The sequence below is a fragment of the Sesamum indicum genome, linkage group LG9 (assembly GCF_026168435.1).
Source record: "Sesamum indicum cultivar Baizhima isolate 11 linkage group LG9, ASM2616843v1, whole genome shotgun sequence".
Taxonomy (NCBI): Eukaryota; Viridiplantae; Streptophyta; class Magnoliopsida; order Lamiales; family Pedaliaceae; genus Sesamum; species Sesamum indicum.
Genome location: NC_142665.1, coordinates 17,371,018 through 17,386,345, shown reverse-complemented (window position 1 = coordinate 17,386,345; position 15,328 = coordinate 17,371,018). Strand labels below are relative to the sequence as shown.

Sequence of the window (15,328 nt, the reverse complement as noted above, 5' to 3'; positions counted from 1 at the left end):
AGTCTCAATATTTTAATTTTGTTACAATTATTAAAAAACCGCACTTTAAATTTTGATTTTATAAAATTGTCAACGACAATTTAATTTGAAAACAACTTTAAAAAATTAAAATTGCACCGTAAGCACCCTACCTTTGTCTGTATTGGGCCTTTCGGGGTAGCTTGTTGGACTAAGGAATAGGCTTTGTTTTTGAGCCACCTATATGAGCCCACATCACAATCATTTACCGTACATACAAAAGTAAACGACCCCCTCAAAGCGAGAGTGCAAATTGCAAAGTTAAGGTTGTATTTTTTGAAATTGGTATTTGGTTTGATAAATTTGAATTTTCAAGAAAAAAATTTAAAAAAATAATTTTAAATAATTTCATTCAAAAAAAACTAAAATCTATTAATATTATATTTACCGTACATCACAATCATTTACATGCAAAATAAATATTAATATGCTATATTTAATTTAATTTAAAGTGAGTAAATTTGATTTGTGAGTGCAGTAATTGTATGAAATTAATTTTCTTAAGAAACGTAATTGAATAATTAATTCAATATAAGTTGGAAAGTTAAATAAGTGGAAGGATATTTTTGGTATTTTAAAAAATTAATATAAGTGATGTGAGAACTGACCTTTTGTATTTACCGCTTTTTGATTTTTTATATAAATTAATTTACAGTGCTTTTTTGGTGTTTTTCTCGAAAATGAATGTGCACTAAATAAATAAAAAGAAATAAAATGATAAAAACCATAAAACTATCCCACCATTGACGATCTAAAAAGCTTTCTTGATGAGCTCTCTTTCAATCTCCACTCGCAATCCCTAAATAATTTCAGTGCGGAGTCTTGAATTTGTTCTTCTTTTACATCCCTTGCAGCAGAAGATTCGTGTTGTTATTGGTAAGATGCTTTGAATTTTCTCAACTTTTTTTAGTTGTTTTCTTATTTCTTTCATACGAGTTTTTGGGGTTATGCCATGGGCTTTTAGAATCTAAGAACTTATGCAATTTGGTTCTGCTTTTCGGATTTTGTTTTCCCTTTGTTCGGTTCTATCGCAATTCTGTGGGTTCTGTAGAATTTATTGAGGGTTTTACAGCGAAAAGCTTTTGGTTTTAGAATTTCATCTTCATTGTTTTTCTTTTCTATTTCTGCTTTATATCACCAGAATTTCACATTTCATTCTGGGAGACGGGATCTTGGGAATTTTGCTAGTTTCCATTGTCGAATTTCTTTTTCTTCTAGTTTTTCAGAGGGTGCATGTGTTTCAGTTGAGTCATTGATTTTAACTTCAATTAAAAGATAATCGAAAAGGTGCTAAGCGGCTTAATGTAAGCTAGTTCATTAGCTAATGAGTATTTGGTGAATTTCCTTGGTTTTCTGTTACTAAACTGTTTCAGCTTGGCAGTTTTGTTTCCCACTTAGTTGTTAAGGTTGGGACTTGGGCTAGTTTTATGTGCTCCTTGAATGAATCTTTTTTCCCTTAACTGGTTATTGATGTAAAAGTGGAATTAAAAATTTCAAGTTCTGTGTTGGTTCAACTTTCAAGTCACTCTGTAAACTTGTTGTCGAAATTTGACTTTGATCAACTGAAAATTATTCTGTCTTCAAGAAAAGAGGCCATCATTTGAACTTTTGTCTTCTTTCCAACTAAAAAGAAGTATGATCTGAACGATAGTAGTCGCTTTCCACGACTTTTTTGTGATTGTGTGGTTTACATTTGCTATCTAACTGGTTGGCCTTTGTGACGTGATCAATAAAAATCTCCTAGGATTTTGTGTGTGCTTCTATACTTCTCTTTTCATAATGGACAAGCACATTTTTTGGGAATGAAAAATGTGTAAATCAAATTATAGTTGCAATGAAACTTTTAATTGTTCTATTAATGTGTTGCAAAAGTACGAAAGCCTGATCTGACTGCAAAAGAAAATCTGAAAAGGGAAATGAGGTCGAGTTTTATAACATCCCTTCTTATCCTAGTTTAGATCTTCTTCTAATTTTCTTCTTTTTGTTTTTTTCCCAAAAGTTGTAGCGATCTCAATCAAATTAACTGGAAAGTTCTGAAGTTCGACAGCAATCTCCAAACTATTGAATTTCTCTCTTCAAACAAAATCCTCATAGTTGCAGAAATGGCAATGACCATTGAAGGTTTGTCCGTATGTTCCTTCTTTCGAACTGTTGATGATAACTTTATTGTCATTTTCTGCTGATCATAATTTTGCAATTGTACTATGTAAATTTTGGTGTTTTGTGTCGGTGTGGTAGCTCTTCCAGCCAATGTGTAAGAAAAGTACAGTCTTGTGATGGATAGCGTACCTATATGAATAAAACTGGCTGCATTTTGGCTCTTTGGATAACATTGATCTTTGTTGTTTTTGTTAGATTTTTTGGTTAGCTTAGTTATTGCATTTCTGTCTACTTCAATAAATGGAACCCAAATTTAAATTCTTTTTCTTCAAATTGTGCTAAGGTGAAAAAATGTCTAACAAATTCAGGATCAGTTATTATTTGGATAAGTCTAAGACGAGTAGTCAGAATTGCTTGCTTGTCCTACAGGAGGAGAATTATTCTCTCAAAAAGTAAGATTGAATGGTTATCATCCTCGTTTACCTAGGAAACTGACGCATATATAAAGTTGTGTTGGTGTTATATAATATGTGGTATGGAATCGTGTTAGTTGATGAGTTGCACTGTATTCTATTTATTCAGTTGCATTACTCGGTTTCAGTTAGACCCTATATGGAGGAAAGTGAAATGTACTAAATGTGCCTTGGTTGAATTGGATTGATGCAGTATTGACCTGTCCTCTATGTTTTGATAGCTAAAGTGTCAGCTTTCTCGTTTTAGTTTATGTGGAGCTCATACATACAACAAAATGAAGTGATTTATGTTTGAATACGATTTTACATGCTTTCTTATTCGACTAGGTGACGTCACAATCATTATAGCACAAACACATCAGGGTATTGGTCTTCCGTCATGATTCCTTCACATTAAGTGGGCAGCTTCTGATGGGAACTGCTTGAGTTTTGCTTTTTTGTAAAGCCTGCATATTTATTAAAAATTAAGTTAAGAATTTGATGAATAAGGACACAGTATCAGATTTTATTGGAAAAGTTGGTTATGCTTTGAAGTGAATATATGATTATCATGAGCTTCATAAATGCTTGAATTAGCCGAGTGGGTGATATCAATATGTTCTTGAACCTCTACAATAAAAAGGGCTACTCTACTCCACCATTCTTTTATTTGACGCTCAAAATTATCCGGAATCAGCTTAACGTATGATTCAATCTGTTTGGGTTTTCGTATTTCCTGCCAATCTGCTCTATTATGTTCAGTATCTTGCAACAGTTGGTGTTATAGACAGAAAGCTTACCATCTGGTCCATTTCAATTATAGTTTCTGGTGTTGATTCTTTGCAGTGCACGTCTACATGCATGTTTTCTTTTTGCTACAATTGTGTATTTGGCATCTTAAAGTATATTTCCAAAGCAAAATCTAATAAGCTTTTTTATTTTGAACTTGATTCTGCTTCCTTTGCCTGGTGATTTGCTGCTGCGTGGCTGGTCTGCTCCTCGGTGGATGCAGTGTAAGTGAACAACATGAGTTCATGAATTTAATGATACTGAATTTGCACTGCATTTCCTTGTGAATAGAATGAAAATGGGAAGATAAAGTGCAAGAATTAACATCTTTGAGTATCTTTCCTATTGTGTTATTGACTATTAATCTTTTTGCATTTAATGTTCAGTCTTGCAGGACTTGCTTTCATGTTTTCAGCTAGCATCCTGCTCCAAATCTTGGTAAGTTTTGGTACATGGATATCATATTGTCCCAAGCTTGAGCCATCTTGTCCTAGTTCTATCATACCGTGACCGTTGATAAGATTATTGACCGTATCCTGGTTATACTTGTTTAGCTTATGAAATATTAATTTTCCACTTATTTGCCAAAGTCAGTTAATATCAGAAAATATTGTCTTCACTCTGTGTTATGTCTTTTCATGTTTGTTCTTCTCATAATGCTAACATGTTCAATGTGCATTATTATGATTCTTTAAAGAACTTCCATAAGATGCATTTAATTTTCATTGTAGATGATACCAGATATGAAAATTGTAGTTAACTCTCATCTTGTCCAGAAATGGACAAGCTTTTAATCTTTGGAGGGAAGGATCTAGGCTTTTTGACTTATCTTATAACCTTTGGTGGGGGAGATCTAGACTCTTTAGCTTGATATTCCCTGGTTACTGAGAAACTATTTTGCTGCTCAATAAAATGATATCATAAGCATATAATAAATATAGTAAACATTAGCATATGGTTTCTGGTTGTTTTTCTTTTTATCTTTTTATATTTTGGGGTCATTTTGCATTATGATGGAGTTTAGGAATTTCAGATCTGTTGATATATTCACCATCTCTCTGAGTAAAGCCTACTTCAATACCTTATTGAGATGATTATAGCGCCTCCTATTAATATTTGGTCTAATTACAGGTAAAATTGTTTAGGTCTGAAAAATTACATATATTGGCTTGGCATTTCGTATCGTTTAACAAATTGATCCCATAGTTGCTGTCGTTGACTGAATTTGCTGCCATCAGCAAAATAATTGAATGAAAATGTAGCTTTGCCCTTGAGTTGACTAATTCAAGAATTTGACAGTTACATAAACGTCCTTTGAGATCCAGGTAAAATATATAGAACCGTAAAACTTCTGGTATTAGATATACCTCTCCCAACTTTTGTTGTCTTTCTATCTATATCTACAACCATATTTTATACAATGGTTCTATTATTTTTATAAAATGACAGTTTTAAATCCCTGGTTAGTCCAAATTTACAATAATATCTGAGAGTTGGGTTATTTCAATATATCTAATTTATGAAAAATTTTGAAATTATATTCTATAATATTAACAACTTCATTTTTAATTGCTTCAATTAAAATTACTAGTGTTTAGAAAATTAATCACACATATTTCTCATATGCATAATCAATCAATTGCATCCTATTTTTAGGCGTTTAACTTGAATTTCCTTAAGGTTGATAGTAAGCATGATACTTGAGAGCAATTAATTCAGGGAGATAAAAAAATATTCACTGAAATTTGTATTTAGATGAAGTATGGTATTAATATTATGGACTTGGGTTTATTTAGACATATAGCATGGTTTATGGTCGAGTATTTATATTTTTCCAGTATTTTATTTTTATTCAGATAAATATTAAACCACAAGGGGTCTAACTGTGAAGTAGATAGTTATAAGCAGTATCATAATGTGACAAATCTTAGGACAGGACTGGACAATTTGAACAAACTTCCCTTGAGATTCGTGAAATTTTTACGAAGGGTAAATCAGTCATTTTTTTATTGAAAACATTAGGGTTTCTAATGATTTTTGGCGTCGTTGAAGTTGGATGGAAATCTCAGGGGACATACTTGGAATTAATCTATCTTATTAATTGAAGAGGTGTTACCATTCATAGCCTTCCAGGAATGGTTTGGTTATCATTTATCGTTTTACATGTTTTCTGTGCTATGTGGGTTTTGGTTATTATTTTATTTGATATGCTGTGATTTAACTAGAAAGGCTAATACATAATTGGCTCACCTATCCTTTTCAATACAATAGTATGTTGGATGCGCAGGCAAATTAATAGTACTTTTTTCTCAGAAGTCAGGTGTCGGCTTATTTGTATTTGCTAATGACATGATTTCTGTCTCCCAAGTCATTAAATATGTGGCTACTTGAGGCTGACTTTTAATTAGTCCTCTTCTGCCCATGCCCATTGGAGATGGGAGGCTTTGGACCCCCATTCCAGTAATTACCTCTTGTTGTTCTAAATTTTTGTTTCTCTTTCTTTGATGGTGGTGATATGTTCAAATTGTGGTGTGCTTTCACTGTGACTGGATCAATTATATAGACATGCTGGTAGAAGTATATTCCTTGTGCATCTTAGTGATTCCTGTTGTAATTCTGATTGCAGGCTTGTGCAATATACAACAACTGGTGGCCGATGCTATCAGGTTAGTAGAAGTCTTGCATATGTTTAGGTTGGCTTTTAGTTCGAACTTATTATTCATTACAGTATACTCCTGAACCTGTTAAAACTTGTTTCCCAGCTCTAATGTATGTACTGGTGCCAATGCCTTGTCTGTTTTTTGGCGGTGGGTCCACTCAGTTCCTAACCAGTCGAGATGGTGGGGGGTGAGTAGTTCTGCACCTATATTCTGATTATACTCCTTGCTTTCGTTTCACCTCTTTAGTTGAAACAATTTAAGATGCATCTATAAACCGCTCATCAATGTTTTACATCTTAGGCAATTCTTGTGCATTTTGTTACTTTTGGCGGCATATAAACTACAGCTCATAGTTCTTGTATGTCTGAATTACAAGGGCTGCTTCGTATTTCCCAATTGTATAGGAGCCTGAGTGGCCTCTTCACTTGAATGCCAACTAGTATTAAGATGGATATTTCAGTCAACATAAAACTTAGATATGACATATGCATGCCTGTCCTGTCACCTCTTGGGAAGTTAATGAACAAACACTCATACTGGGGGGTGCACAGAACTTATGTTTTGATTTTCCTAAAATATGGCCTCGTCAGCAACAAATAGACCTGCAAGTCGCTGCCATTCTGTCATTCTTGAAATTTAATTTTCACGTAATTGTTGGTTTCTTGTAGGTGGATGGATGCTGCTAAGTTTTTAACTGGAGCATCTGCTGTCGGAAGTGTGGCTATTCCAATTATTCTGAGGCATGCAGGCTTAATTGGGACTGGAGCTATGTTCATTGAGTTCACATCTTTCTTCATTTTCGTCTGCACAGTCCTTTGCTTTCATCGTGCTAGTCTTGATGACGAGTGGTAACATCTTCATGAGTGCATTAAGTGATACTTACTGTAAATCCCATACCAGTCAAATGTTGGATTAGCTGACGCTACGGGAAGAAATATTTAGCAAGAAAGTACTGGAAAGGGTGAAAAAGCAGGGATAATACTTTCCACCATGTACAGATAAATTCTTGGTGGTCTGAGTTCGGTAAGGTCGTGACCAGTTCATGTAAAACTTTCAACCTGGATTAATTGCTCCGGAGACCAAGGGAAGGCGAGTTTGGGTGCTCAATGGTGTACAATTTGAAATAATTTATTTGTATGATGGCTCCTTGATTCATTAATTTCATGTTAATTACTAGGGTTAATTTTACCTATACCTCCTCTGAAAATGTGAAATTGAATTTTTGTTTCTTAAAAAAATTAAAATTACACTTACACCCTCTGGAAAATTCTTCTTTTACCTTTCTATCTAATAAGGATATATTTTTAATTATACTAAATTTTCAGAGGGTGGGGATGTAATTCAACCTAATATAAAATAATCCCGGTGATATTTAATGGACAAAAATGACTAATTTAAGAACAAAAAAAATTTATTTAAGTACAAAGTATGTGAGTTCATATCATTTAACCCCCTCAATATTTTACAACATTACAATTTGGTCAAATGAAAAGTTGGTCAAATTATAGACAACCTTTTTTGTTAAGGGTATTTTATGAATAACATGTGATAAATTCACCGAAATTCCATGGGTGGAGTTAAATGTAAGACGGAACAAATCTCAAGGAACGTAAATATAATTTTTTATTTAATAAAGATATATTTGTAATTATATCAAATTTTAGGGAGTGATGATGTAATTCACCCTAAAAAAAAATAAGAAGAAGTATAATATGAAATGATGTTATCGTTGTAAAATTAAAATTGTATTTAAAATAAAATCAAATAAACCACTTGAAATTGTGATAGTATAGCAAGTTTTTGTTAAGCAAAATTGTAGCACTTTCTCAAGAATTATTGAACTAAAAAACAAGATTAATTACAATTTTGAACATATTAGTAAGATATATATTAACAGCATAATTGATTTGATATTTTATAAAGGAAGAGTACTACAAAAAAAATTGCAATTTTAAGTCTCAAGATTTTCTTACAAGAGTGAATTTTAAAATAATGAGAAATATATAATAGAAGACTCGTTAACTATTGTTCAAGTTTAAAAAATGGTACAATTTGATCATAAAAAAATCTACAAAAATGGATGTGATTGAGTCAAAATTGAAATAAAATCGAGTAGAAGGCACAAACTTTATGTATTTCAGTAACAATAGTTTAATATTCTTGAAATTAAGATTATTCAATACTTAGTTTTTAAATTGACTTCAAATATGTAAACTATATATATATATATATCATGAACTTAGGATAAAATTTATTTTAGTCCCTGACTTTTGATTTTAACTTCAAAATAGTTCCCGTCTTTTCAACTCACTTTAAATTAATCCTTTTAACAAGTGACATTCCTATATTACCCTTATGAAACTCTTTTTCTTTTTTTGTTTTTACATAATAGTATTTGTCATTCACATTTTATTTTTAGTTACAATTAGGTCCTTATATTTATAAACTTAGAAAAATATAATCGTTTTAATTGAAATAATTTATTGTTGGCCAATTCGTCAAGTAATAACTTGATTAATGACATATTAACTTACTTATTATGAATTTAATGAGCTTATCGAATTTTTCAAATAAAATAATATTTGAATAAATAAAAGTTTGAATAAGAAAATAGAGCAAAAATATTTAAACAAAAAAAATCTAAAAATTAGAATATAAATTATATATCAGTTAATATAGAAGAATGGGGTATATAAAACCCCTTATTCATTCAAGTGTTCTTTTATTTGAAAAATTCAATAAATTCATGACAATTATATTGATATATCAATACTAATCAAATTATTATCTATACTTTTATATAATTGAAGATTACCATTTTGCTGTCTTCAATATGTTCTGTTTGCCATTTTTTATATTTTAAATTATTTTATGGATTTGTATTTTTCAATTTCTTCTAAACTTCTATTTCTCTTTTTCTTCTGTCCCTCTTTTTTCCAACAATTTCTCATAACTTTCATCTACTTTTTTAATACTTTTATTTATTCAATAAACATTTATATTTCTAAAAATAATAAGTAGTTTCTAAAATTTAAAATTAAATATGCACAAACATCTATATATAATTATGCAATAATAAATTGTTCCAATTAAAATAATAATTATTTTCTAAGCTAATACATGACGGACCAAATTGCACTAAAAAATAAAAATTGAAGCACTAAAATAATTCTCTATAAAAAAAGAAAATTTAAATAGGGGTAATAGACAAAAAATTACCCGCTGAAAGAACTAATTTAAAGTGAACTGAAAAGACAATGAATATTTTGAAGCTGAAGCTAAATGCCGGGGACTAAAATGAATTTTACCCCATGAATTTAGCTACTAGAAAATAAACAAACACCCAATATTTTAAGTGATCTCTTTTTTCTTAAACCTTTCATATAAAAAAAATTAGAATTATATTTCTCAATTATTGCACAAAAATAATTGACTTAATGGTACAGAAATAAACAAACATTAACAGAAAAACTTAAGAAATATAAAATCAGCAAAACTCATAAACAATGCAAATATATTATATATTCATTAAGTACGTTTCATAACAAATCTTAAGACTTGTAATTATTAGAAGATATATAATTATTATTATATTAGTACATAACAAATAATTATTCTTAATTATATTTTTCTAAGCAATTCAAAATTTATAATTTTCATAATTATGTTTTTTTTAAAATTAATAAAAATTGCGAGTTCACTTTATAGTATGTCATAAAAAATCATTCAAATTATAGATATTGATATTTATAATTAAATATAATATTAAATGCAATATATTAATTCAAAAATAAGAAACAAAATATTGGCCATGTTCATAAACCTTTTTTTCCAATGTGAAGTGGTATTAATTTATTCCTCGACGGTGATGTCTTAAGAAGTTGGCTGAGGAGGAAGAAGAGTGTAAAGGCCTAAAGGTGACAGCTCTTTGCTTGAAGGGAATGCCAAGCTGTTCAAGGCCAGTGGAAGCCACGTTCGTATATTAAACGGATTAGTGGCCGGCTACTTTGTGAAGGGCCCAACTGCCAACAACTAATTTTGGAGCGAGAAAACCTCGTAACCGATAATCCCATAAACTTGTCTTTGTTGTGATTCTTTTCCTTGTTCCCATTCTTGTCCAAACAAGAAAACAAAAAATCTCGAATTCTTGAAACCCTTTCTCTTTGTTCAGTTCTTGATCGGTGCTATGTGAGTTGCGTAAGGGGAGAAAGAGTTTCTGTCCGTGAAACATATAATAAGTAAGGAGCTAGAGGACGAAGACGAAGAAGAAAGATCAGATTTGAGAGATGTTGCAGAGAGCTGCAAGCAATGCGTATTCATGGTGGTGGGCAAGCCACATTCGGACAAAGCAATCGAAATGGCTCGAGCAGAGCCTTCAAGGTATTAAAAACTGCCTCAATTCTTACCAGGGAAAGATGGGCTACCTGGGATCTCGGTTTTGATCAATCCCATGAAGAGATTTTTGGTTTAATTTGTTGAGGTTCTCGTAGGGATTAATTCGAGTGCTGTTATATATATGTAGATCATTTCTGTTTTTTGCTTTGGATCATTGAAACCGTCTATTTTGTTTGGAGTATGCTTTAGATTTCTAATTGGAGTTGCAGAAAACAGGAGAAATTGGCTAGAAAAAATATTGAATATTCAGTATATTTGCTGATAAGTATGGTTCTGCAGTATTGTTGATATAGATAGTTCATTTCCCTTGCATGGTATTCCTTGTTTCCTTCGGCCTTAGATTAGAGGATTGAATGCAACAGTCTCCTATGAAAACCTTAATGGCCCAAAAACCCCATGAAAGGAACATAGATTTGAGGATTGAATGCAACAGTCTCCCTATGAAAACCTTAATGGCCCAAAAACCCCATGATAGGAACATAGATTAGAGGATTGAATGCAACAGTTTCCCTATGAAAACCTTAATGGGCCAAGAACCCCATGAAAGGAAAATAGAAAGGGCACTCGATCGACTCCTCAAACTTTTCGAAAAGACCTCTTAGGCGCCCCACTCGTGCAACGGGTGCTTGATTTTTGACTTGTTTAATGTTAATTTGTTTTACTCCCATTTACTAATATAAAAACATAGACGATGAATTACATTCTCCATTTGCAGTAGGACAGTTAGTTTTTAGCAAAAAAATTATCAAGTCAAAAACGAATATATAGGAAGGCTGCAAGCTTCTTATCTAAAAGCTCATGGGGCGATCGCCCTTTTCCTTGTTGAATGAGTATTTTGTCCATTTATCATTTTACATGGGGGAAAACGCTATTAACCATTAGATTTGAATACTTTGTTTCCAGGTGGAAGAAGCAATCCATCATGTTTAAATGTATTGCTGCCGGTTCTTGAATCGTTTGGCTTCTTATGAGTACATCTCGTACTTGATGGCATCATTTCTTGTACTGTATTTTCTATTTTTGGAGGAATGCATAGGAATGATGTAGTTGGAAGGTCAATTTGTTAAAAAGTTGGACAAATCGGAAGGATATATGTTCAATTTCTCGTTATTTTATACTCCATCAGTTCCATGTTTGTGCATTCAAGTTCAGTGCACAATGTGTTTCCTTCAAAATTACTCTAATGAGATCTTGTTGCTCTGGCAGACATGGAAGAGAAAGTGCAAGCGATACTTAAGCTAATTGAAGAGGATGGAGACTCGTTCGCGAAGAGGGCTGAGATGTACTACAAGAGGAGGCCGGAGCTCATAAGCAGTGTAGAAGAAGTTTACAAGGCATTCCGGGCAATGGGAGACCGTTACGACCTCTTATCCAAAGAACTCCAAAACGCCAATCATACAATTGCAACTGTGTTTCCGGAACAGGTTCAGTTTGAAATGGGGGAGGACGAGTACTGTCCTACCCCAAAAATTCCGGAGAAACCACAGATCCCAGAACTGAATATGCTGAACGTTCCACAAGTTCCCAAGGCACCAAGTCCGGATTTGAAGAGGATTATGTCTGCAGCTTCAAAGCAACTCCACCGCAGGAAATCAACAAAAGTAGAAAATTGGATCAAAGCTGCTGATGTGAAATCTGGTTTGACCAAAGATGAAGCCTTGGCGGAGATAAACAAGCTTCAGAAAGAGATTCTAGCATTGCAGACCGTAAAAGAGTTTGTCAAGAGCTCCTATGAAAGCGGGGTGGCAAAGTACTGGGAGATGGAGAACCAGATCATGGATATGCAGAAAAGGGTGTCGAGGTTGCAAGATGAGTTTAATATGGGCAGTGTTATTGAGGATGATGAGGCTCGGACTTTAATGGCTGAGGCCGCCCTTAAAACGTGTCAAGAAACATTGGCAATGTTGCAGGAGAAGCAAGAAAAGTCGACGAGAGAAGCAAGAGAGGAATATAAGAAAATTGAAGCAGCCGGTCAACGCGTGCAGTCCCTCAGACAGAAGTTTATGCGAGAACAAAATGATGAAAAAGAGCCGAGTGAAGGTGATGAAAAGTGTACGAAGGCAAATAGCTCAGGTAAAGATGTGGATGCCTTGATACAAGAAACGAAGGAAATTGAAGCTTTCGGGGATAATACTAAAGAAAGCTTGGATTTGAGCTCATTGGCAAATCTGACAGTGTCTCAAATGGCAGAGAAGATTGATCAGCTAGTCAACAAGGTGATCAGCTTAGAAACTGCAGTATCGTCTCAGACAGTTCTTGTGAACACGTTAAGAACAGAAACTGATGATCTTAATGCACAGATTCGGCATTTGGAAAATGAGAATGAGAATCTGATCGATGACACTCATAATTTAAGCAACAGGGTGAAAGAAATGGAAGAAAAACTGAACAAGATCCAGGATTTGAACAAGAATGTCGAAAACCATCACAGCAGTCTCCAATCAAACTTTGCTGAAGCTCGTTGCAGTCTTGATCACTTGTCTGAGAGACTATCTAGTGTAAAACCAGACGATGAGGTAGAGGAACCCGATTCGTCACCTTATGAACACAAGTTCCCCGGGGAGCACAAAGATCACAAAGACGTGCCAGTTCAAGGCGAGAGTGCTTCCAAAATAGAAGCTGTAGAGGATGTCAAAGAAGTGGATGTTGATATCCAGGCTTCTGATCCATCTGCACCTAAAGGAATCAAAAAATCAGTTTCATTCTTTGACCGGAAGCCAAAGGAACAGGCTCCTGTGGATCACCCCAATGATCCTGACAAAGAGATAAACTGGCAGGAGATGCTCTTAAGTGGCATGGAGGACCGAGAGAAGATTCTCCTTAAAGAATATACAACGATTCTTAGGAACTATAAGGATGTCAAGAAGAAGCTAAGTGTTATGGAGAAGAAAGAAAGGGATAGCCAATTTGATATAACAGTGCAAATTAGAGAGCTAAAGAAAGCTATTACGAAGAGGGATGAAGAAATTCAACATCTACGACAAAGGTTAAACCTTGTGCAAGGAGATATGGATGTGAAGGAAGATACCAGCCAACAATCTACTTCTTCGGGAGACCGGAGTGTTAAGCCTGATTCAGGAAATGAGGATTCGGATGTAACTAAAGATGCCAATATTCCCATCACAAAACAAGACGATGAAATCAAATTGGTTTTCATGGACAGCGCCCCATCCACCTCGAAAGTTGAAGAAAAGCTCCGGACAGATATCGATGCTTTACTAGACGAGAACCTGGAGTTCTGGTTAAGATTTAGCACTACGTTTCATCAGGTGCAGAAGTTCAAGAATGAAGTTCAAGATCTACAAGATGAAACATCGAAACTCAAAGAGAAACGGAAACCGGATGGGAATTTTCCAGCACAAATAAAATCAGAAGTCAGGCCAATCTACAAGCACTTGAGAGAAATACAGACGGCACTACACTTGTGGTTGGACCAAAGCATGTCGCTGAAAGATGAGCTGAAACAAAGATTTGCATCATTGTGCAGCATTCAGGAGGACATCACGAAAGCTTTAAAAGAAGGCGTCGAGGAGGACGAAATCAGATTCAGCAGCCATCAAGCTGCAAAGTTCCAGGGTGAGATTCTTAACATGAAGCACGAGAACAACAAGGTCAGAGAAGAATTGCAGGCTGGCATAGATCATGTCCACAAACTTGAACTTGAAGTCGAAGAGACGCTAAAACAGTTGAACAGTGAGTTTGGCATTTCTAGTGATCAACAGGATAGTTTGAACCGGCCCCGAATTCCTCTACGCTCGTTTATCTTTGGAACCAAGAAGAAACAGAAGCATTCTATTTTCTCCTGCATGCATCCCTACAAAAGATACCATGTCTCCAAGGCTTCTTCTCGTATTTCAGATCGTTAACTTTTAATCTTATTTTTCTTGAGGTGCCTCTTTCCTTGTAGAAGTTCATGTAATGATAGATGAAGGGAACTTTTGTCCTTTTTATTTCTTTTTTAATGGTTTTTTCGGGTCGTCTGGAGCAGGAATAGCTTCCTTGTAAACTGTCACATTCCCCAAGTTTGTAGAGCTCGACTTTTCTTTCTTTTGTGTAAGAGAGTGTTCTCTGCAGTTACTTTTTAGGATTATTCATCTACACTTTCAGTAACTTACAATATTAATTCCATAATCTAAAAAATTTCAATGTTCGTCCTAATAAAGACTTAATAGCCATGCACGTGATACTTATGTTGGAAATGACGAGAATTAATGTTTGGAACTAAAATCACAAATATTTTGGAGTAACGGGATGCAAGTGATGAGATAAAAAATAATGGGACAAAAAAGTTTGGAATTTTTTTTTTTTTTTGTTTTAGGAATGGAAGTTTGAGAATTGAGAAGACAGACAAATGGGAAGTTAAGAACATGCATAGAAAAGATAATGATTAATAAAGTAATTAAAAGATAACTTGAAGACATCAAAAGAGTGTCTGATGTTTTTGAATTATATAAAAGTGTAGAATTTCAGTAACAATTTTATAAGGGAAAAATATTTTTTTCATTCTTTAATTTAGTCTCCTAATTAATTTTAATCCTTTAAGTAGTTAGGTGAGGATGCATAGTGGGTGGACATGCAGCCTTAGGCGCACTTGGGGCATCAATAGTCAATTCTCGACATACTGTAGGCATTGTGGGCTTCTGTCTCTGTAATATTGGGACATGCGTGTGGGAGAAAATAGGAGTCGACAGGTAGATGTGCATGATGTATGCGCATGGCGAGTTGGATGCCTATGTTCAGAGAGCGTCAGTAAAAATACTTCTAGATATATATATATATGTTGTAGAAGTCGATTGAGCATAAATGGTAAAATATTATTTGTAGTTTAAGTTACATAGATGCATTTATAATTTTATTTGACATGGATTCAAATCACATGGACAACAAAAAATTTTTAATCACTCAAGTATGTGC

At 33.7% G+C, this 15,328-nt stretch overlaps 2 protein-coding genes across 2 annotated transcripts; both read left to right on the top strand.

Moving 5' to 3' along the window:
- Positions 1-3,462: 3,462 nt before the first annotated feature.
- On the top strand, positions 3,463-7,010 carry LOC105178243 (Vacuolar protein sorting 55 (VPS55) family protein). The gene is made up of 5 exons (XM_020699296.2): positions 3,463-3,583; positions 3,746-3,797; positions 5,986-6,025; positions 6,122-6,206; positions 6,688-7,010. The coding sequence occupies exons 2-5, from the start codon at positions 3,765-3,767 to the stop codon at positions 6,869-6,871; spliced, it is 342 nt and encodes a 113-aa protein (XP_020554955.1). The 5' UTR covers positions 3,463-3,583; positions 3,746-3,764; the 3' UTR covers positions 6,872-7,010.
- Positions 7,011-9,907: 2,897 nt separating this feature from the next.
- On the top strand, positions 9,908-14,501 carry LOC105178244 (kinase-interacting protein 1). Its single transcript, XM_011101678.3, has 2 exons — positions 9,908-10,399; positions 11,621-14,501. Exons 1-2 carry the CDS (start codon positions 10,306-10,308, stop codon positions 14,278-14,280), a joined length of 2,754 nt encoding a protein of 917 aa, XP_011099980.1. The 5' UTR covers positions 9,908-10,305; the 3' UTR covers positions 14,281-14,501.
- The last annotated feature ends 827 nt before the right edge of the window (positions 14,502-15,328 follow it).